Source organism: Amblyraja radiata, chromosome 16, assembly GCF_010909765.2.
Source record: "Amblyraja radiata isolate CabotCenter1 chromosome 16, sAmbRad1.1.pri, whole genome shotgun sequence".
In the NCBI taxonomy this organism is placed as follows: domain Eukaryota; kingdom Metazoa; phylum Chordata; class Chondrichthyes; order Rajiformes; family Rajidae; genus Amblyraja; species Amblyraja radiata.
Window position 1 is genome coordinate 2878546 of NC_045971.1, and position 23426 is coordinate 2901971.

General features: G+C 45.9%; 1 protein-coding gene across 3 annotated transcripts in view; it reads left to right on the plus strand.

Moving 5' to 3' along the window:
• Positions 1-14833, plus strand: part of pip4k2b (phosphatidylinositol-5-phosphate 4-kinase type 2 beta) — a 98230-nt gene extending 83397 nt beyond the window's left edge. For all 3 annotated transcript variants that reach the window (XM_033034883.1, XM_033034884.1, XM_033034885.1), the window contains 4 exons: positions 2157-2270; positions 5034-5289; positions 12523-12647; positions 14580-14833. In XM_033034883.1, the coding sequence (XP_032890774.1) occupies positions 2157-2270; positions 5034-5289; positions 12523-12647; positions 14580-14660 (576 nt within the window). In that variant the 3' untranslated portion in view covers positions 14661-14833. The remainder of the gene's footprint in view (positions 1-2156; positions 2271-5033; positions 5290-12522; positions 12648-14579) is intronic.
• The last annotated feature ends 8593 nt before the right edge of the window (positions 14834-23426 follow it).

Below are 23426 nucleotides of genomic sequence, written 5' to 3' on the forward strand. Positions count from 1 at the left end.
TTGTTTAAAAGGATATTGGGATGAGGATAGGTGATTGGGATATTTGTTATACTGATTGCATTGGGAAGGGTGATTATAGAGTGATGGGTTGTATATATGACTAAGATACTGTATAGTATATGCGGGGTTTTTCTTTTCTTTTTCTTTTATTCTTTTTTGTATGGCTTTGTAAATATTTGATTAGTGTTCAAATGTAAATAATTTGGTGTACATATAGTGGCTGGTGTACATATAGTGGCTGGTGTACATATAGTGGCTGGTGTACATATGGTGTACATATAGCTGCTAAATTTGTATAAGATAATTACAAGTAGTTGAATAAGGGGTGGGAATTAATCAGCTTTGGCTTCTTCCTGCTCCTTTTCGGACACATACGATTTCATTTATTTATGGATATTGTTTATGACACTTTATAAATATTCTTGTTTTGTTTTTTGTATGCTGTTTCACACTTGCATTTTATTCTTTTATTCTGTTCGAAATAAATAATAAAATAAATAAATAAATAAATAGATGAATAGATAAATAAATACATAGATCTGTGAAAGGGAGGAATAAGTGTATGTAATTTAACTTTCCATTTGCAAATACCTTACTCAAATGCTTTACTCAAATATTTGTATGCCATCTTTACACCCTACTTGTGCAACATAGTTAAGAACTTTCCCACAAAAAAACCCCGCTAGATGTCTGTTTTCTGTGTCCTCATGGTTTTCCGTGATTTTTCTGTCAATTGCCATTTGCGCACAGTTCAGTTTATTGTCACGTGTACCGAGGTACAGTGAAAAGCTTTTGTTGCGTGCGAACCGGACAGGCCAAAGTTAGGCACAAAATGCTGGAGTAACTCAGCGGGACAGGCAGCGTCACTGGAAAGAAGGAACGGGTGACGTTTCGGGGTCGAGACCCTTCTTCAGACAGGGCAAAGATTATGTTCAAGAAGGAACTGCAGATGCTGGAAAATCGAAGGTAGACAAAATTGCTGGAGAAACTCAGCGGGTGCGGCAGCATCTATGGAGCGAAGGAAATTGGCAACGTTTCGGGACGAAACGTTGCCAATTTCCTTCGCTCCATAGATGCTGCCGCACCCGCTGAGTTTCTCCAGCAATTTTGTCTACCTAGTGCAAAGATTATACTCGATTACCATCGAGCCATCCGCAGCATACAGGTGCAGGATAAAGGGAATAACGTTTAGTGTAAATTAAGTCCAGTAAAGTCTGATCAAAGATAGTCCAAGGGTCTCCAATGAGGTAGATAGTACTTCGGGACCTTTCTCTAGTTGTTGGTAGGATGGTTCAGTAGCCGAATAACAGCTAGGAAGAAACCTAGTCCCTAAATCTGAAAGTGTGCGTTTTCATACTATTACACCTCTTGCTTGATGGGAGAGAGGAGAAGAGGAAGTGTTCCAGAATTATACTTGACCTAGCAGTAATTGTGGAATAATATACTTACTAGATTCTGCTGAAGAGTCACATGCAGGCAGAGGTGACTAACTTGGCATCATGTACAACACTGACCTTGTGGACCTTAAAGTGACAGTTCCTGGGCTGTACTGCTCTATACAAAAGATAGATACAAAATGCTGGAGGAACTCAGCGGGTCAGGTTGCATCTGTGGAGGGAAATGTCTAGGTGACGTTTCAAATCAGGACCCTTCTTGAACTTTCACGTCTGAAGAAGGGACAGAAGTTTAGGGGTAACATGAGGGGGAACTTCTTTACTCAGAGAGTGGTAGCGGTGTGGAATGAGCTTCCAGTGGAAGTGGTGGCGGCAGGTTCGTTGGTATCATTTAAAAATAAATTGGATAGGCATATGGATGAGAAGGGAATGGAGGGTTAGTGTATGAGTGCAGGCAGGTGGGACTAAGGGAAAAAAGTTGTTCGGCAGGGACTTGTAGGGCCGAGATGGCCTGTTTCCGTGCTGTAATTGTTATATGGTTATATGGTTATAAGAAGGCTCCCGACCTGAAACGTCACCCCATCCTTTTTCTCCAGAGATGCTGCCCGACCCGCCGAGTTACTCCACCATTTTGTGTCTTATCTTTGGTATCACCCAGTATCTGCAGTCCCTTTTTATTACTGTGACGGCCATTCTCTGTACGTTGGGATCAATGGGTTGTGCAACTTGCATTACATGGAGGTGCGGTCTCTTTTGTTTCAGGCCAAGGAGCTGCCAACGCTGAAAGACAACGACTTTCTCAATGAAGGGCAGAGAATTCAAATAGGAGATGAAAATAAAAAGATGTTTCTGGACAAACTCAAGCGTGATGTTGAGGTCAGTAATTGTCGGTAAAGTATACTTCATCTAAACAGAAGCAGCTGAAACACACTGAATAAGCACAGCGTTGAATAGGAAGCATGCTTGGTCAGACGGTAGACAAAAGTGCTGGAGAAACTCAGCGGGTGCGGCAGCATCTATGGAGCGAAGGTCAGACGGTGACCTGACACTGGACGACATCAGGTTTTTTTTGTCACAGATCTGTGCTGAGGACTTGATTCTTGCTTGATGCCTTTTGTATTTGAATATGAGGAATTTGGGTGCTTGTCTGTACGGAGTTTGTACGTTCTCCCCATGATCTGTTGCCATAGAGGGAGTACAGAGAAGGTTCACCAGACTGATTCCTGGGATGTCAGGACTTTCATATGAAGAAAGGCTGGATAGACTCGGCTTGTACACGCTAGAATTTAGAAGATTGAGGGGGGATCTTATAGAAACTTAGGTGTTGGACAGGCTAGATGCAGGAAGATTATTCCCAATGTTGGGGAAGTCCAGAACAAGGGGTCACAGTTTAAGGATAAGAGGGAAGTCTTTTAGGACCGAGATGAGAAAAACATTTTTTACACAGAGAGTGGTGAATCTGTGGAATTCTCTGCCACAGAAGGTAGTCGAGGCCAGTTCATTGGCTATATTTAAGAGGGAGTTAGATGTGGCCCTTGTGGCTAAAGGGATCAGGGGGTATGGAGAGAAGGCAGGTACAGGATACTGAGTTGGATGATCAGCCATGATCATATTGAATGGCGATGCAGGCTCGAAGGGCCGAATGGCCTACTCCTGCACCTATTTTCTATGTTTCTATCTGCGTGGGTTTTCTCCGCGATCTTCGGTTTCCTCCCGCACTCCAAAGACGCACAGGTTTGTAGGTCGACACAAAAAGCTGGAGTAACTCAGCGGGACAGGCAGCATCTCTGGAGAGAAGGAGTGAGTGACGTTTCGGGCCGAGACCCTTCTTCAGACTGAAAGCCATGGCGAAAGGGAAACGAGAAATGTAGACGATGATGCAGAGAGATATCGAACAATGAATGAAAGATATGCAAAAAAGTTACAATGATAAAGGAAACAGGGCATCGTTAGCTGTTTGTTGGATGAGAAGGAGAAGCTGGTGCGACCTGCGTGTGGGACGGATGGAGATATAGTCACTGATTCTACAGTATACTCATAGAATGCAAGGGTTACTTGAAGTTAAATAAATCAATATTCATACTGATATTGACTGGATTAGGGCATATTAGCTGCAGGGTGTAAGGTTGGACAAACTTGGATTGTTCTCCCTGTAAACCAGGAGGTTGCGGGGAGACATGATACAGTATATAACATTATGGGAGGCATAAATAGTTGAACAGAACAGTTCAACAAAACTGTCTAACAAAACAGTTAGAACCTTTTTCCCAGGATGGAAGATTCAGATACTAGAGGGCATAGCTTAAGGGTGAGAGGGGCAAACTTTTTCCCAAGGTGGAAATGTCCAACACTAGAAGATATAGCTATAAGATAAGAGGGGAGATATTTAATCGTGCGGGGCAGACGTGTGGGGCTGGTGGGGGCCTGGAACATACTGCCAGGGGTGGTGGAGGAGGCAAATACGATAGTGCTGTTTAAAAGGCTTTTAGATCGGCACATGGAAGTGAAGGAAATAGAGGGATATGGATCATGTACATGCAGATTAGATCAATTTAACTTGGCATCGTGTTTGGCGCAAGTTAAAGGGCCCGTTCCTGTGTTATAGAGTGACACTGTGTGGAAACTGGCCCTTCGGCTCAACTTGCCCACACCAGCCAACATGTCCCAGCTACACCAGTTCCACCTGCCCGCATTTGGTCCATATCCCTCCAAACCTGACCTATCCATGTACCTGTCTAATTGTTGGGATAGTCCCTACCTCCACCTCCTCTGGCAGCTCGTTCCATACACCCACCACCCTTTGTGTGAAGTCGTTGTACTGTTCAATAAAAAGGGTTTGACTCTTTTGATTGCTGATGCTGGGAGCCCTTCAGACTATACATTCCAGATGTGAAGTTGGGAGATTTATATTATCTGGCAGATAGACAAAAATGCTGGAGAAGCTCAGCGGGTGAGGCAGCATCTATGGAGCGAAGGAATAGGTGACGTTTCGGGTCGAGACCCTTCTTCAGAAGAAACATAGAAACAGAGAAAATAGGTGCAGGAGTAGGCCATTCGGCCCTTCGAGCCTGCACCGCCATTCAATATGATCATGGCTGATCATCCAACTCAGTATCCTGTACCTGCCTTCTCCCAATACCCCCTGATCCCTTTAGCCACAAGGGCCACATCTAACTCCCTCTTAAATATAGCCAATGAACTGGCCTCAACTACCTTCTGTGGCAGACAGTTCCAGAGATTCACCACTCTCTGTGTAAAACATGTTTTTCTCATCTCAGTCCTAAAAGATTTCCCCCTTATCCTTAAACTGTGACCCCTTGTTCTGGACTTCCCCAACATCGGGAACAATCTTCCTGCATCTAGCCTGTCCAACCCCTTAAGAATTTTGTAAGGTTAGGGTCAAGAGGGGTCTTGACCCGAAACGTCACCTATTCCTTCCCTCCGTAGATGCTGCCTCACCTGCTGAGTTTCTCCAGCATTTTTCCCTACCTTCGGTTTTTCCAGCATCTGCAGTTATATTATTTGGCAAACTCCCAGAGATGAGAGAAATACACCATCTGGGGCAGTTTGATGGTCCTGATGATGGGCTCATTGGTTAAACATCCTCACTTTCCCCTAATTTGTCTTTGATTTGAACAGTTTTTAGCACAGCTGAAGATCATGGACTACAGCCTGTTGGTTGGCATCCACGACGTTGACCGAGCCGAACAGGAAGAGGTGGAGGTGGAGGAGAAAGGTGAAGAGGAGGACTGTGAAAACGACGGAATGAGTCATCCTGTTGGTTCGTACGGAACTCCACCAGACAGTCCCGGAAATATGTTGAACTTCCCGCGAATCTTTGGACCGGGAGACTTTGACCCGACAGTGGACGTGTATGCTATAAAGAGCCAGGACAGTAAGTGGAGTTACCTTTTGTAACATATTTCCATTGTCGACCGTCGTAGTGCCGGAAATTTGATGAACATATATATATTTTGGGTGGCACAGCGGTAGAGTTGCTGCCTTACAGCACCAGAGAGCCAGGTTCGATCCTGACTACGGGTGCTGTCTGTGCGGAGTTTGTACATTCTCCCTGTGACCTACATGGGTGTCCCCCAGGATCTCCCACACTCCAAAGATGTACAGGTTTGACGATTCATTGGCTTGGTATAATTGGAAATTTCCCCAGGATAGCGTCAGTGTGCAGGGATCACTGGTCGGCGCGGACTCGGTGGGCCAAAGGCCCTGTTTCTGCGCTGTGACTAAAACTAAAATAAACATTTCGTTGTCAGGCATTTCTAACTATTCCAATGTAGCACCATTGTTGGGGGCACCATCATCATAGGGAAGCAATGGTTCATAAAGGCCAAGTCAGGCAACCATGGATTGTCCAGGAAGGAACTGCAGATGCTAGTTTACACCGAAGATTGACACAAAATGCTGGAGTAACTCAGCGGGACAGGCAGCATCTCTGGAGAGAAGGAATGGGTGACATTGTGGGTTGAGATCCTTCATATGACGATAAAACACTCTTAATTCTTTAGAAACATAGAAACATAGAAAATGGGTGCAGGAGTAGGCCATTCGGCCCTTCGAGCCTGCATCGCCATTCAATATGATCATGGCTGATCATCCAACTCAGTATCCCGTCCCTGCCTTCTCTCCATACCCCCTGATCCCTTTAGCCACAAGGGCCACATCTAACTCCCTCTTAAATATAGCCAATGAACTGGCCTCAACTACCTTCTTTAGATTGTTGAGATAGGGAGTGTGGAAGGAACAAAGAGAATGACGGTTGGAGATTTAGGGAACCTCTTCTTCTTGCGTGTGGCGTGCACAGCCTAAAGTTATAGGTCAACTTGTTCTATTTGATCTTGTTTGTGGACGTCGGGTTGATTGCAGTAGTCGGAACAGGGTGGACCACGTGAAGGTTGCAATCTCCCACCTCATTTAGGGAACTGCAGATGCTGGAATGCTGAAAAACACCCTTTGACTCCTCTCCCACAGCCATCTGTGGCAATTAATTCCACAGATTCACTACCCTCTGACTAAAGAAATTCCACCTCATCTCCGTTCTAAAGCTCCATTCTTATATTCTGAACCTATGGTCTTCGGCTCTAGACTCTCCCATTAATGGAAACATCCTCATCCACTATCTCAGCGGGACTTCTTCTTCTTTCTTTTCGAGTCTTTGAAGCTGGTTGACTATATGACAGTTTCCCATTCCTTTACACAGTCCTTTGTGTTTTTGTTGAACACTGCAAGATCCTTTGAGCTGCACTGGTTGGGTAGTAGGGGGCAGACAAGGCAGTGCTGCATTGTATGGTCCTCTTCTCCACATTCACAGGTGGTTTGGCCAGTTTCATAGCCCCATCTGGCCATGGCAGCTTTTGATCGCCCTGTTCCTGTTCTCAGGCGGTTGAGCGTCTTCCACTGGACCCATGGTGCTTCTGAGCCCGGAGGGAGGGCTTCAGAAGGAGGGATACCCATGTCAGTAGGAGGGGGGTCGTCCTCAAGCCTTTTTGTCCATAGTTGGAGTCTGGTTTCTTCCCGTGATGTTATTAGGGGCTGGACATGGCTGAGAAAGCTTCTCCTGGACTTCAGCCGTTGGGCCGGGGGTACACGTCCGTAGAGGAGGTGGCGTTCATCACTGGTGGCCTTGGTCATCTCTACTCGGCTGGCGACTTCCCGTCTCACATCAGCAGGGGCAATGCCAGCGAGGAGGTGCAGGTTGTTTATGTTGGTGGGCTTCAAGCAGCCAGTGATTGAGCGGCAGGTGTTATTCAACGCTGGGTCTAATTTCTTGGCATGGGATGATCTCTCCCAAACAGGACACGCATACTCCGCAGAGGAGTAGCACAGGGCCAGAGCAGTAGATCTTAATGTGTGTGCTGTGGCTCCCCATTTGGAGTTGGTCAGCTTCCGGAGGATGTTATTTCGGGAGTTAACTTTCAGTTTGGTGTTTTTGACGTGTTCCTTATAGGGGAGAGTGCGATCCAGTGTTACACCGAGGTACACAGGGTTGGTGCAGTGCTCAAGAGGTGTTCCAGACCATGTGATGTTAAGGGGTCTGTTTGCTTCCCGGTTCCTGAGATGGAATGAGCAGGCTTGGGTCTTCGCAGGGTTTGCGTGTAGGTGGTTGCGCTCGTAGTAGAGGTGTAGCTCATCTAGGGCTGAGGTGAGATTCGCTTCTACAGCTTCAAACGTACTCTCTTGGTATGTTACACAGAGGTCGTCGGCGTAGATGAACCGCTCAGTGTTCTGGTCCATTGGCTGGTCATTGGTGTAGATGTTATATAGTAGTGGAGCCAGCACACTACCTTGAGGCAGCATCTATGGAGCGAAGGAAATAGGCAACGTTTCGGGCCGAAACCCAGAAGGGTTTCGGCCCGAAACGTTGCCTATTACCTATAGTGGAGATTGTTCAACTCTTTGCATGGAGCGGAGGAAATAGGAAACGTTGCCTGTTTCCTTCGCTCCATAGATGCTGCCTCACCCGCTGAGTTTCTCCAGCACTTTTGTCTACCTTCGATTTTCCAGCACCTGCAGCTCCTTCTTAAACACTCATCCACTATCCAGGCCTTTCACTATTCAGTGGGTTTCACTGAGGTCCCCGCCCCTCGTCCTTCTGAATTACAGCGCGTACAGTCCCAAAGCCCCACAATGGCTCCTCATACTTTAACCCAGTCATTCCCGGGATCATTCTCGCACATGGAATGCAAAATTCCCTACACAGTTCTGATTGAGAGTGGGGTGCCTGTGTGATCTCAGTTCTGATCATTCAACAATTTTGCTAGTCCTTGCTGTCTCCTCCCCTTCCTCAACCCTCTAGCTGTCTCCTCCCACCCTCCCATCCGCCCGCCCTCGGGCTCCTCCTCCTCCCCTTTTCCTTCCTACTCCCCCCCACCCCCCATCAGTCTGAAGAAGGGTTTCGGCCCGAAACGTCGCCTATTTCCTTCGCTCCATAGATGCTGCTGCACCCGCTGAGTTTCCCCAGCAATTTTGTGTACCTTCTGATCATTCGACATTTGGCACATTTGTGCAGTTGATCAGTAGGTGTTAAAAAGTGCAAATTAAAGATTATCGCTTCCAGCTGTACATAGTTTTTTTATTGAATTTAACATCAGTGTTGTATTTGGCAAGTGGAGTGAGGGGCATGGTCAGATCCAACTGTAAACTGTGTTTGTCTTGGTCTTTTCCCCCGTAACATCAGGAGTCACTGTGGGGAGTCAGGTCAGAGGTACAGGCAATGAAAACCTGTTTGATCTTCAGTCTTGGAGTCTCTTGAGCTGCTGGTAAAATGGCTCTTAGTTGTAGTTTATATAATAATAATATCTTTCTTTTTTTGTTTTATTTTATTTATTTATTTTTGTTTTTTAAAATTGTCATTGCACATAAGTGCAACGAGATTTGGGGTATTAGGGATACAACGTGGAAACAGGCCCTTCAGCCCATCATGTCCGCGCCAACCTGCGATCCCCGTACACTAGCACTACACTACATGCTGGGGACATAAAACACTCTTAATTCTTTAGAAACATAGAAAATAGGTGCAGGAGTAGGCCATTCGGCCCTTCGAGCCTGCACCGCCATTCAATATGATCATGGCTGATCATCCAACTCAGTATCCTGTACCTGCCTTCTCTCCATACCCCCTGACCCTTTAGCCACAAGGGCCACATCTAACTCCCTCTTAAATATAGCCAATGAACTGTGGCCTCAACTACCTTCTGAGGCAGAGAATTCCAGAGATTCAACACTCTCTGTGTGAAAAATGTTTTCCTCATCTCGGTCCTAAAGGATTTCCCCCTTATCCTTAAACTGTGACCCCTTGTTCTGGGACAATTTATAATTTTACCGAAGCCACTTTTGGTCGCAACATTACAGGAAAGACGCGGCTGCTTTGGAAAGGGAGCAGAGATTTACCTAAACTATGCAAGAAAGAGCTGCAGATGCTAGTTAAAATCGAAGGTAGTCTGAAGAAGGGTCTCGACCCGAAACGTCACCCATTCCTTCTCTCCATAGATGCTACCTCGCCCGCTGAGTTACTCCAGCATTTTGTGTTTACCTAAATGATGCGTGGATTAGTGTGTATTAGCTACAGGGAGAGGTTGGACAAACTTGGATGGTTCTCCCAGTAACACAGAAGGTTGCGGGGATAAAATTATGAGATGCATCGATAGTTGAACAGAACAGTTCAACAAAACTGTCTAACAAAACAGTTAAGAACATTTTTCCCAGGATGGAAAGCTCAAATACTAGCGGGCATGGCTTTGAGGTGAGAGGGGTGAAGTTTTTCCCAGGGTGGAAATGTCCAGCATAGCCATCAGGTGAGAGTGGGAAGGTTTCATGGAGATGTGCGGGGACATGTTTTTGACAGAGTGGAGGTGGCCTGGAATGCACTGCCAGGGAAACAGGCCCTTCAGCCCACCGAGCCTGTGCCGACCAGCGAGTACACTGGCACTATACTACACACTAGGGACAATCGATAATCTCACCAAAGCCAATTGACCTACAAACCCGGACGTCTTTGGAATGTGGGACGAAACCGGAGCTTGTTTCTGACTCTAAGCCCCTGTCCCACTTAGGAGACCTAAACAGCAACCTCTGGTGACCTTGCCCGCCATCCAAAAAAAAATCAAGGTCGACGTGACCTGCAACCTCCTACCACCTCCCACACGTATGTTGAAAACCTTCCTCGACTATGAAGAAAACCGGCTTCGACTAGACCTGCGACTAAAAAATGATTGATTTTTAAAACGGCAACCTATTTTTAGTTTTAATCATGATGAAAAAATAACAGCAACCTAGATGAAGCCTCGACCACGCGGAAACCACTTTCGACCATTAGGGAGAGTGACCAAAACCACCGGTGACCTCATGGAAACCTTGGGTGGCGGGCAAGGTGACCAGAGGTTGCTGTTTAAGTCTCCTAAGTGGGACAGGGGCTTAACGCTGCCTCCAATGAGGGAAGTGGGAGGCAGCAGAGAAGAGGTCGCGTGATATTTCAGAGGGACGGCAGGGTCCGTGAATGTCCCTGCCATTATTCCAAAAACGCTGGAAAGAAAAATGCCTGACGTTAACGAATGCCATCGTCAGAATGTAAATATACTCCAGGTTATACATCAGCATACGAGAAACCAAAATAATCTTTTTTTTGTTTTTTTCTTTATTTTATTAGAAGTTAGTACAATACAAAACAATACAGTGGGACCTAATTTTAGGTGCCAACTATGTCATAACGTAACTATACATTCTATGTACAACCTCTAGTTTTATGTTTTTGAAAGGAAATTAAGAAAGACAAGAAGAAGGGGGAAAACAAAATTAAAAATTGGAGAAGAGAAAAAGAGGAAAAATAGATAGTAGAAAATAGAAAAACGTGAAGTGTGTGTATAAGACAAGAAAGTGGAAATAGGAGCAAAAGACCCTTAAAAGAGACATTTTTCAAATCTATATTCGGAGATGTAGATCTATCCACGGCATGAACTGAAATCAGCAATCTTTATGGTACCGCTGCATCACATGATTCCAAAAAGTCAATAAAAGGGGACCAACTCCTTAAGAATTGGTCATATTTATCTATTAGCCGGAGTCTCATTTCTTCAAGGCGTGCTATGTCCATCATATTCCTAATCCACATTTTAACAGTTGGTATGGCTGTATTTTTCCAAAATTTAAGTATCAATTTCTTTCCAATTATTAACCGATAATTAAAAAAAAAAATTTGGTCCTTATTTAAATTGGTATCTTCTACTATTATTTCAAATCTAATCCATTCCGTATTAGGTTCTATTCTTGACTTGAAAAGCTTTGTAAATATATCAAACATATCGCTCCAAAATGTATTCAACTTTATACATCCTACAAATGAATGTGTTATATTAGCCTTTTGAAACAAACATTTATCGCATCTGGGAGAGACGTTTGGGAGAAACCAAAAGAATCTAATGCATCAACTGTGAAGCAGGGTCGATTTTTAAGTTGTGACTTCTTGGTGCACATTAGTATAGTTCACATACATAGAGTGCGAAAAAATGGCCCTTCGGCCCACCCATACACTGGTTCTATCCTACACACCAGGGACAATTTACAGAAGCCGATTCACCTACACACCGTAGATGGTCTGGAGGAAGGTCTTGATCCGAAACGTCGCCCATTCCTTCTCTCCAGAGATGCTGCCTGTCCTGCTGGGTTACTCCAGCATTTTGTGTCTATCTTCGGTGTAAACCAGCATCTGCAATTTCCTACAAATATGCACTATATGCAAATATTCCCTAACCTACAAATATGCACGTCTTTGGAATATGGTAGGAAACCGGAGAAGCTGCGAGATTTTACCATTCCTGTCATTCCAATATTCAACAGAGAGGCTGCCTACAATTTATTTTGCCATTATGTAATAAGGGCGGGGTTGTAATATGTGGTCACTAAATTGTGGTACTGTATCAGGAATGTAGCTTGTTTTAACTTTAAATCTCACAAGTTGACGTTTTGTTGACGTTTCCATCAGTGTGCTGGCGTGCCGATGTAACGTCTAATTAGGCAGTCGCCGTTGCCGTGGCGATGACCGGAAACACTGTTGGCATTGGCCGTTGTCACGGAAATTGTGGTTAGCTAATTAGATGGTGCACTTGTAATGTGCTGGCTCCATCTCGCTCTCTCCCTCTCTCACTTTACCGGGGGTCTTGGTAAATTGTCACACGCGCAGACAGAATGCAAATGTAAACCCTTTTCACACACAGAAAGGGTGGTGGGTGTACGGAACGAGCTGCCAGAGGAGGTAGTCGAGGCTGGGCCTATTCCCAACGTTTAAGAAACAGTTGGACAGGTACATGGATAGGACAGGTTTGGAGGGATATGGACCAAAGGCAGGCAGGCAGGCAGGCAGGCGGGAAGGTGGGACGAGTGCAGCTGCGACATGCTGGCCGGTGTGGGCAAGTTGGGCTGCAGGGCCTGTTTCAACGCTGTATCACTCTATGACTCTTCTTCTTCTTGGTTCTTCTTGGTTTCTTGGCCCTCCAAAATATTCCAAATGGAATTTAAACTGGAGGTGACTCTGAGTGGCACACGATGGCACAATAAGCATGTGTTCTCTCTCGTGCTTCCACCATAACCGTGTAGTAATGCCCTTGTTCTCTAATGTCAGTCACACTGGCTAATTTTCCAGATGCTCCAAGGAAGGAAGTCTTCTTCATGGCGATAATCGACATTTTAACTCACTACGATGCAAAGAAGAAAGCTGCCCATGCTGCCAAAACAGTGAAACACGGGGTAAGTTGCACGCCCGTCTGGTTTAGTTTACAGATTCAGCGCGGAAACAGGCCCTACAGCCACCGAGTCCGCGCCGACCAGCGATCACCCCGTACACTAGCACTATCAATCACTCAATCAATCAATCAATCAACCTTTATTGTCATCTCGCAAAGCAACAGTTGTACAGTGCAAAATGGGAAGACGTTTCCCAGGGAATACCGGAGCATCGCACATGAAACTTAAAACATTTCACACATAATAACAGTCAAAACAATCCAGTCCCTGATGAAACAGTATAAATAGTTAAAAGCAGGTCAAACAGCAACATTAAAATACAGTAAAAACAGTCATTAAAATGTCCAGGGCAGCTGATTTGAGTGGCCAGTGCCAGAGTTATTAAATTGTCAGTGCAAAGCCGCAGAATCAGGTGACTGTGAGTACAGAGTGACTGTTTAGCAGCCTCACAGCCTGTGGCAGGAAGCTGTTTAGCAGCCGGGCTATGATGCTACGGTATCTCTTGCCTGATGGCAGGAGATACCTATCCTACACACGCTAGGGCCAACTTACAATTTTTACCAAAGCCGACTAACCTACGAACCTGCATGTCTTTGGAGTGCGGGAGGAAACCGGAGCACCCGGAGAAAACCCACGCGGTCACACGGAAAACATTCAAACTCCGTACAGACAGCGCCCGCAGTCAGGGTCGATCCTCATTTGTTTGCTCTCATTCTTTATGTTTTTTACTCTTTTGTTTTCCTCTCTCAATCTCTCCCACTATCGATGCGACCACCTCTGATCTCGGATTCTTTCTTTCTTTCAAATCCCCTTTATACCGCTTCTTCTCGGCAACTAACTGCCATGAAATTGTCAGGAGAAGTTACAGAGAAACAATCTGAAATGTTGGCTTATTTGTCTGGACCGGGAAGGGGTTAGAATGTATTATGCAGCCAGACAAAGCCCCAGTTAGATCACATCTGGGCTGCAAGGCACCATTCTCAGGATGGGTGATATTTTGGGTCGGGGACACCAAGGAACCGCAGAATAAGATGCAGATCCCGACCCGAATCGTCGCCCATTCCTTTTCTCCAGAGATGCTGCCTGACCCGCTGAGTGTCTCTCTGTCGTATAAACCAGCATCTGCAGTTCCTTGTTTCCACAGACTGCCTGACCTGCTAAGTTACTCCAGCACTTTTTGTTTTGGAAACCAGCATCTGCAGTTCCTAGTGTCTACAGAAGCAGAGACCGTGTCCGTAGACCATATGATGGTGTTAGTTTAGTTTAGAGATACAGCATGGAAACGGGCCCTTCGGCCCACTGAATCCGTGCTGACCATCGATCATTCATTCACATTAGTTCAATGATATCCCAGTTTCAAATCCACTCCCTACACAGTAGGAGCATTTGTTTCCTACACACTATCCTACACACTATGGACACGTTATAATTTTACCGAAGCCAATTAACCTACAAACTGTACGAATTTTGAGAATGGGAGGAATCCGGAACACACGAGAAAACTCACTCAATCAAAGGAAGAACATACAAACTCTGTATAGACAGCACCCATAGTCCGGATCGAACCCGGGTCTCTGGCGCTGTAAGGCAGCAAATCTTACCACTGTGCCACCCTGGATAGGTAAAGTTTCGGGTCAGAACCCTTCTTCAGACCGCCTGAAACGTCATCTATCCATGTTCTCCACCCGACCCGCTGAGTTACTCCAGCACTCTGTGTCTTCCTCCGCTTCTGTGTTTGATCTTGAATGGTTAACTTGTTCTCTGCCAAGTTTGTTTTGCTGTTTTTTACACTATTGGCCATGTCCCGAGTATACTTGGGGAGGGGGGGGTTGGGGGGGGGGGGGGGGGGGGGGGGGGGTGGCACTGAACAGGTTAACGGCCTCTTAGCACAGTTCTGTGTTAGAATAACGCAATGTTTGTTTTTGCGCATTGCAGGCTGGTGCTGAGATCTCGACAGTCAACCCCGAACAATACTCGAAGCGTTTCTTAGAATTTATGTCCAACATCATCACATAGTGCCACGCAGCGCACCCTACACGCACAACCAGAGACTACTGCTCAGTAGCCAATGCAGCAATGTGGGAACGAACACTTTGACACCGTAGTGCTGCGTGCAGTATTGAAAGTGCAGAGACTAATCTCAAAATCACATCCTTTAGAAACAAAAGAAACAAAAACACACACACACAGACCCACACACACAACACAACACAACACAACACAACACAACACAACACACACACACACACGCAGACCCACCTGCCCACCCACACACACAACACAACACACACACACACACACACACACACACACACACACACACACACACACAACACAACACACACACGCAGACCCACCCACCCACACACACAACACAACACAACACACACACACACACAACACACACACACACACAACACAACACACACACGCAGACCCACCTGCCCACCCACACACACAACACAACACACACACATGCAGACCCACCCGCACACACACACACACAACACAACACACACACAACACACACAGACCCACCCCCCCACACACACATTCCAACACAACACACACACACACACACACACATACCCACCCCCACCCCACACACACACACACACACACACACACACACACAGACCCACCCACCTGCACACACACACAACACAACACACACACACACACACAGACCCACCCACCCGCACACACACACAACACAACACAACACACACACACAGACCCACCCACCCACACACACAACACAACACACACACACACACACCCACCCACCCCCACACACACACCAACACAAACACAACACACACCACATACCCACCCACCCACACACACAACACAACACACACAACACAGCATACCCCACCCCCCACACACACAACACAACACACACACAACACACACACACACACAGACCCACCCACCCACCCACACACACAACACACACACACACACACACACAGACCCACCCACCCACACACACAACACAACACACACACACACAGACCCACCCACCTGCACACACACACAACACAACACAACACACACACACACAGACCCATCCACCCACACACACAACACACACACACACATACCCACACTTAATGGCGAATGTGTTTTGCCTCGAATTTTGCATTACTCTTGACGTTTTCCCCCGCCATGCATTCTGAGTGTGTCTTTGTCGGCATATGCTTCAGTGACACGCCATAACCCAGAATGAGACGTTCTGCATGTTCTTAAAACCGCCGAGGAGGGAAATCACAAGCAGTGAAGGACCGCAGGGGGCCACTTTGACCACGGCAAGAATCACTTTTGTTTTTTGGAAGAACGGTTTCAGAGGTTGTCCGAACAGGGCGAAAATGCCCCCGTCTAGTTTGCCTGTGACTTTGCGTAGCTGCACTCATCATCCCATCCCATCCCTGGTTGGTTCCGCCACTGTCGACCTGTGCCATGCTCTTTCTCGGAACGATTAAAAAAAATAAAATTTAAAAAAAAGTCGCCATGCTGTCTGATCGCAGGAAAGAAAGTAAAGACTTTTTTTTTTTAGCAACTGTCAATAAACCAACGCAACTGTATAAAGACACCATTGTTTGTTTGAGGGTTGGGTGGGGAGGGAGGGTGGCATGGGAGGAAGGGAAGGGGAATGTTTACTAAAAGGCAGTGTCACATGTACAATAGGATGTTGTATGCCCCGGTTACCCATTTGTGGATGGCCCAGAGAATCAGATATGTTACATGGGTAAACTGAACCAAGCTGCAACATCCCCAATGTAATCGAAGTTTACTTTTTGTTTTGTTACTTGGCAAGTGGGCTGGCGTTTACTTCGATGTGGCCAGCTAGGCTTACCAAGTGTGTACCGTCTGTAATCATGTTTAAGCTATTTCTCTGTTGACAATATCATTCTGTCTTCTAGGTCAATAGACATGAGTGAAAAAGATGTGTGTTTTTTTTTTTTTTTGAAAGAGCTAACTCCTTTGTAAGGAACTTTTTAAAAAAAACCTCAAGATTCTTTTGACAAAATGTAGAGTTTTCTGCTGAATTTGCTGTTACAAAAAGGTAATCATGATAATAATGTTGTTCGGTGGTATTTTGTTAAAAGAAAAACTACCTAATTGATTGAATCCTTAAGGAGAAATATTACAACAAAAATTGCAAAGAAAATATTCTGGATGTGTGCAAATAAAATCTGGTGTTAGCAGGCATCGAATTTGAACCACTTATGTGTAGTTTGCAGAAATCATAGAGGGAGTTAATTGGCACTTTAACCTTTAACAGAATGTTCATGTATGCTGTTAATTATGTGTAGTATAGCATTTATTAATGGATGAGGTGCACCAATTGGTGACTAATTGACATTGATATGCATATGTCTAAAGCCAATCAAGTTAACCGTTTGCACCCATCTTTAACATTTTGAACCCATCACTAACCCATTACTTTGTATGGACTTTTTAATACGAGACTTTCTTTACTAAAAGGATGGTGGCCATTTTACTAAGTATTCAGACGTTTTTTTTTAATCAATTGGGAACAGGAGAGAGAAGGTGTCAGAGGTGTAAAGATTACAGGAAAGCAAAAATAAAAATAGCAGTTCACCTTCTGACACCCTAACTGTATTGCTGGGGAAAGAAATGTACAAATCTTGCACTGTGTATGTTGTAATAGAGATTCTAGTGCAGTTGTAGCTAGTTTGAGATCATTGTAAAGGATGACAAAAGGAACATTAAACTACTGCCTAAATTCAGTTGCTTCGGGATATGTGCACATCGGATCCAAGCTTTGAATCTCAGTGTACCAAATGCTTTTGTGTTCCTCTTCTGTTATACAGAGTTCCGGATGAAAGCGTATCTCCTCAGTGTATAACCTTGACCCATGTATAAATTGATGTTAGTTGCACGGAGGCTCAGTTGCTTCTGAGCTCAATTCATAACTGGCTGGCCATATCACTGCTAATTTCTCCGGAGAGGCTGTGTTTTACATGATTTTTTGACTGGGCGTGTCCCAACGTCCCACAGTCGGTGTGGAGCCGTTGCTGTTAACTTCTGAAAATCAATGATGCAAAATTAAAGAGAAAGACCCTCAATATCATCAACTGTGATTTTTATTTCGGGAAGAGAAATCTCTTGGGACGTTTTGAGGCAGACATTCGCTGGGAGACAAGATAGACACAAGATACTGGAGGAACTCAGCGGGCCAAGCAGCGTCTCTGGAGAGAAGGAATGGGTGACGTTTTGGGTCGAGACCCTTCTTCAGTCTGAAGGCAGGTACAGGATACTGAGTTGGATCATCATATTGAATGGCGGTGCGGGCTTGAAGGGCCGAATGGCCTACTCCTGCAACTATTTTCTATGGTTCTATGAAGAAGGGTCTCGACCCGAAACGTCACCCATTCCTTCTCTCCAGAGACGCTGCCTGTCCCGCTGAGTTACTCCAGCATTTTGTGTCCATCTTCGTCTTAGACCAGCATCTGCAGTTCCTTCCTACACATTCACTGGGAGACGTTGGCTCTGATCTCAACCGCTCTTCCATTCATAATGAACAGGACGATTGTGAGTAATCATGAGACAAGATCTTAAGGTAGACAAAGGCGCTGGAGAAACTCAGCGGGTGCAGCAGCATCTTAGGAGCGAAGGAAATAGGCAACGTTTCGGCCTTAGATGCTGCTGCACCCGCTGAGTTTCTCCAGCACCTTTGTCTACCTTCGATTTTCCAGCATCTGCAGTTCCTTCTTAAACAGATAAGATCTTAAATTGGGAGCAGGAGTAGGTCAATCGGCCCCATGAACCTGTCCCGTCATTTCCCACAACTGATCTGATCCAGGCTTCATTGTTTTAGTTTGGTTTAGAGAAACTGCGCGGAATCAGGCCCTTCGGCCCATCGCGTCGGCAACAACCAGCAAGCCCCGCACACTAACACTATCCCACACACTCTCGGGACAATTTGCACTTATAGAAACATAGAGAATAGGTGCAGGAGTAGGCCATTCGGCCCTTCGAGCCTGCACCGCCATTCAATATGATCATGGCTGATCATCCAACTCAGTATCCTGTACCTGCCTTCTCTCCATACCCCCTGATCCCTTTAGCCACAAGGGCCACATCTAACTCCCTCTTAAATATAGCCAATGAACTGTGGCCTCAACTACCTTCTGTGGCAGAGAATTCCACAGATTCACCACTCTCTGTGTGAAAAATGTTTTTCTCATCTCGGTCCTGAAGAATTTCCCCTTTATCCTTAAACTGTGACCCCTTGTTCTGGACTTCCCCGACATCGGGAGCAATCTTCCTGCATCTAGCCTGTCCAACCCCTTAAGAATTTTGTAAGTTTCCATAAGACCCAAGTCGATTAAATACCTGCACGTTATTGGAGTGTGGGAGGAAACCAAATATCTCTGAGAAAACCCACGCGGTCACGGGGAGAACGTACAAATTCCGTACAGACAGGCACCCGTAGTCAGGATGGAACCCGGTTGCTGCAAGCGCTGTAAGGCAGCAAATCGATCGCTGAGCCACCTTGCCGCCCTCCTCTTCTCTCATCTCCTTTTGTGCTCCAGTTCTGACAGCCCTCCATACCCGCTCCCCGATCTTTCCAAAATGTATGTAATTCCTCTTCAAAGACTTAGCCCCCTTAGTCTTAGCCCCCTGTCTGTGTATGTGTACATAGACGCACATCACTAATAGTCAGTCACCAGCTGGTAAATTATAACATTGAACAATCAATACAGTTTAAGAAACAATTAGACAGGCACATGGATAGGACAGGTTTAGAGGGATATGGGCCAAATGCAGGCAGGTGGGACGAGTGTAGATTGGGACATGTTGGTCGGTATGGGCAAGTTGGGCTGAGGGGCCTGTTTCCACTCTGTAAGACTATAAATACACCCAGTTTTATTACCTCCACAATCCTCTAAAATAGAAAATTCCCTGGATTTAAAACCCTCCGCAAGAACGCACCCGTGTAGCTCAAGTATTAAACGACTGCCCTGATCTAGTCATGACCTATCTTTGTTCAAGACTCTCCCACTAATGGAAACATAGAACAATACCCACAAGGAATAGACCCTTCAGCCCATAATCTCCATGCCGTTTAACTAATCTACTCTGCCTGCACACTATCCATATACTTATCCATATCCCGCCATAATCCATATACTTATCTAAAATGCCCCTAATGGATCTATCTCCATCATCACCCTTGTCAGCATGTTACAGGCGTCCATCACATGCGCCTTTGTGTTCCGATGCACTGGAGTTCCTGGGAATTACTCTAGTATCTGTTAAATGCCTTTTGCCGCTGTCCTTTGAAGCCATCATTGGGTAGTGACAGTAGGCTAGATATCAGGTTCCCGGTCATACTACACTAAACTATGACAATTTTGGGCACCATATCTGAGGAAGGGTGTGTTGGCTCAGGAGAGGGTCATTTCAGATTACAAGAATGATCCCAGGAATGAGTAGGTTAACATATGATTAGCGTTTAGAAACATAGAAAATAGGTGCAGGAGTAGGCCATTCGGCCCTTCGAGCCTGCACCGCCATTCAATATGATCATGGCTGATCATCCAACTCAGTATCCTGTACCTGCCTTCTCTCCATACCCCCTGATCCCTTTAGCCACAAGGGCCACATCTAACATTAAATATAGCCAATGAACTGGCCTCAACTACCTTCTGCGGCAGAGAATTCCAGAGATTCATCACTCTCTGTGTGAAAAATGTTTTTCTCATCTCGGTCCTAAAAGATTTCCTCCTTATCCTTAAACTGTGACCCCTTGTTCTGGACTTCCCCAACATCGGGAACAATATTCCTGCATCTAGCCTGTCCAACCCCTTAAGAATTTTGTAAGTTTTGACAGCACTGGGCTTGTATTCGCTGGAGTTTAGAATAATGAGGTGGGACCTAATTGAAGGTCAAGGTCAAAGGTCAAAGGTCAAAAACTTTATTTGCCATTTGTGCTTACACACATAGGAACTCTTGTGCGGTTGTTCAGAGAGTCAAGTCAAGTCAAATTAAAAAGACACACAGAAAGACACATAATCTATAAAAACATATACTTTAGAAATAAAAAAAGAAAGTGCCTAAAACGCTATATAAAGGGGAAAGTGAGAGCATTGTAACTTGCACAAACCCTATATAAAAGTGTCGATTGCATTGTAAATTGCACAGGCCCAGGAGACAATATAATATGATATACTATGAGGTAGGTCAGGACATCAGTTCATTTTGTTTTGGCCAAGAGTCTCACTGTGGCAGGGAAGAAGCTCTTAAAAAAGCATAGGTACACAAAATTGCTGGAGAAACTCAGCGGGTGCAGCAGCATCTATGGAGCGAAGGAAATAGGCGACGTTTCGGGCCGAAACCCTTCTTCCTCCTCCTCTCTCTTAAAAAAGCGTGTTCTGTTTGTGGCGATGCTGTCCGCTCGTCTGTGCCTGAGGTTGTATGTGCAGTTTTTGTGTTTGAGCAGGGAGTGAGCTGGATGTAGTGTGTCTCTGATGATTCTCTCTGCTCTTTTTTGACAGCGCTGTGTGTAGATTGTGTCCATGGAGGGGAGTTCCGTTCTGATAATCCTCTCTGCAGTCTTTATGACTCTTTGCAGAGCCTTCCTCTCTGTCTGTGTGGTGTTTCCATACCACACCGTGATGCCTGTGGTGAGGATGCTCTCTATCAGTCCTTTGTAGACCTGGGTGAGAGGGCGACAGTGCAGACCAGCTTTTCTGAGCAGCCTGATGAAGTACAGTCTCTGCTGGGCTTTTTTCACTGTGGCTGCAGTGTTCAAAGTCCAGTTCAGACCTGATGTTACTTGTAATTCCAGGTATCTGTAACTGTCAGCCCTCTCCACCACAGTCCCCTTGATGATGAGGGGCTGCAGGGGGGGTGGATTTTTTCTGAAGTCCATTATTATTTCTCTTGTCTTGTCTGTGTTGAGGCTTAGGTCGTTCACCTCACCATAGGCAAGAATGTCGTTCACCAGACTCCTGTAGCCCGACTCGTCCCCCCCCCCTTGATGAGGCCCAGGATGGTGGTATCATCCGCATACTTAATAATGATGGTATTTTCCTGGGTGGAGACACAGTCGTGTGTGTACAGGGTGAAAAGTTTGGGGCTGAGACAGCAGCCTTGTGGAGATCCTGTGCTGACGGTGAGCTCTGCAGACACCCTCCTTCCCATCCTCACCACCTGTGGTCTTTCAGTCAGGAAATCCAAGATCCAGTTGCAGGTGGGAGTCAGGACGCCGAGGTCTGTCAGCTTCTCAGTCAGCCTGCCCGGGCGAATGGTGTTAAAAGCCGAGCTGTAATCCAGGAACAGCGTTCTGACGTATGTTCCTCTGCTGTCCAGGTGTTGCAGGATGTGGTGTAGAACAATGGCCACTGCGTCGTCCACTGAGCGGTTGGGGCGGTAGGCGAACTGGAGGGGGTCGATCGTGCCCGGGACCATGTGATTGATATGTGTGAGAACCAGTTTTTCTAGACACTTCATGGCAACTGGCGTGAGTGCCACTGGCCTGAAGTCATTCAGGGTGGATGGGTTTGTTTTTTTTGGAACTGGTACAATGGTGGAAATTTAAAAATACGGGGGACCACTGCTTGGTTTAAAGACAGATTGAAGATGTCTACATACACTCCAGTGAGTTGTTCTGCACAGGCCTTCAGAACTTTAGGAGGGACGCCATCTGGTCCCACAGCCTTGTGGGGGTTCACCTGCCTCAGAGCTTTCAGGACCTGTGTGGGTGTCACCTGAAAAACAGTGTCCGTGGGGTTGCAGGGGGCTTTTGAGGGGGTGTCTGTGTTCAGTCCTGTCAAACCTGGTGTAGAAGGTATTAAGGCTGTCTGGGAGGGTGACATCCTGGGGGTCTGTGGTTGGTACTGTTTTCTTGTAGTTTGTGACTGCTTGGATTCCCTGCCACATACTGCGTGTGTTGTTACTTAGGTAAAAGCTTTCAAGTTTTTGGGAATAAGCCCTCTTTGCAGCTCTGATGGACTTCTGTAGCTCGTACCGGGCTTTCTTGTACTCCCTTTGATCTCCTGACTTAAAAGCTTCCTGCCTTTTCCTGATCTTCTGTTTTATGTTTCCATTGAACCAAGGTTTCTGGTTTGGAAACACACGCACAGTTCTGGGAGGGGCACATATAGATGTGCACCAGCTGATGTAGTCACTCACAGCCTCTGTGTATTCATGAATGTCATCTGTGGCCACCTTAAAGATGTTCCAGTCTGTAGCCTCTAAACATCCCTGCAGGCTAGCCTGTGCACTGTCCGTCCAGGTGTTAACAGTTCTGACTGTGACTGGCTGTGCCTTAAGCCTCTTGGTGTAGGTGGGCTTGAGCCGAATTGCCAGGTGGTCAGACTTGCCGAAGTGGGGTATTGGTTCAGCTATAAAAGCATTTTTGATATTACTGTAGCAGTGGTCCAGTGTCTTATTTCCTCTAGTTGGGAAAGTCACAAACTGATACAGTTTTGGTATGTTTTTCTTGAGGTTGCAATGATTAAAGTCTCCCAGAATAATAAAAGCAGCATCAGGATATTTGTTTTCATGCTCATTGATCATGTCGTGTAGCTCCCTGAGTGCAGCCTCTTCTTTGGCAGAAGGGGGAATATACACGACACTCACAATAATACATTGCAGTTCTCTGGGTAGATAAAACGGCCGTAGCTTCACAGTTAGATACTCCACATTCTCAGAGCAAGATTTAGAAATAAGCTTACAGTCGGTACACCAGGTTTGTTTGACGAGGACGGCCGTTCCTCCGCTGCGGGTCTTGCCGCTGTCCGC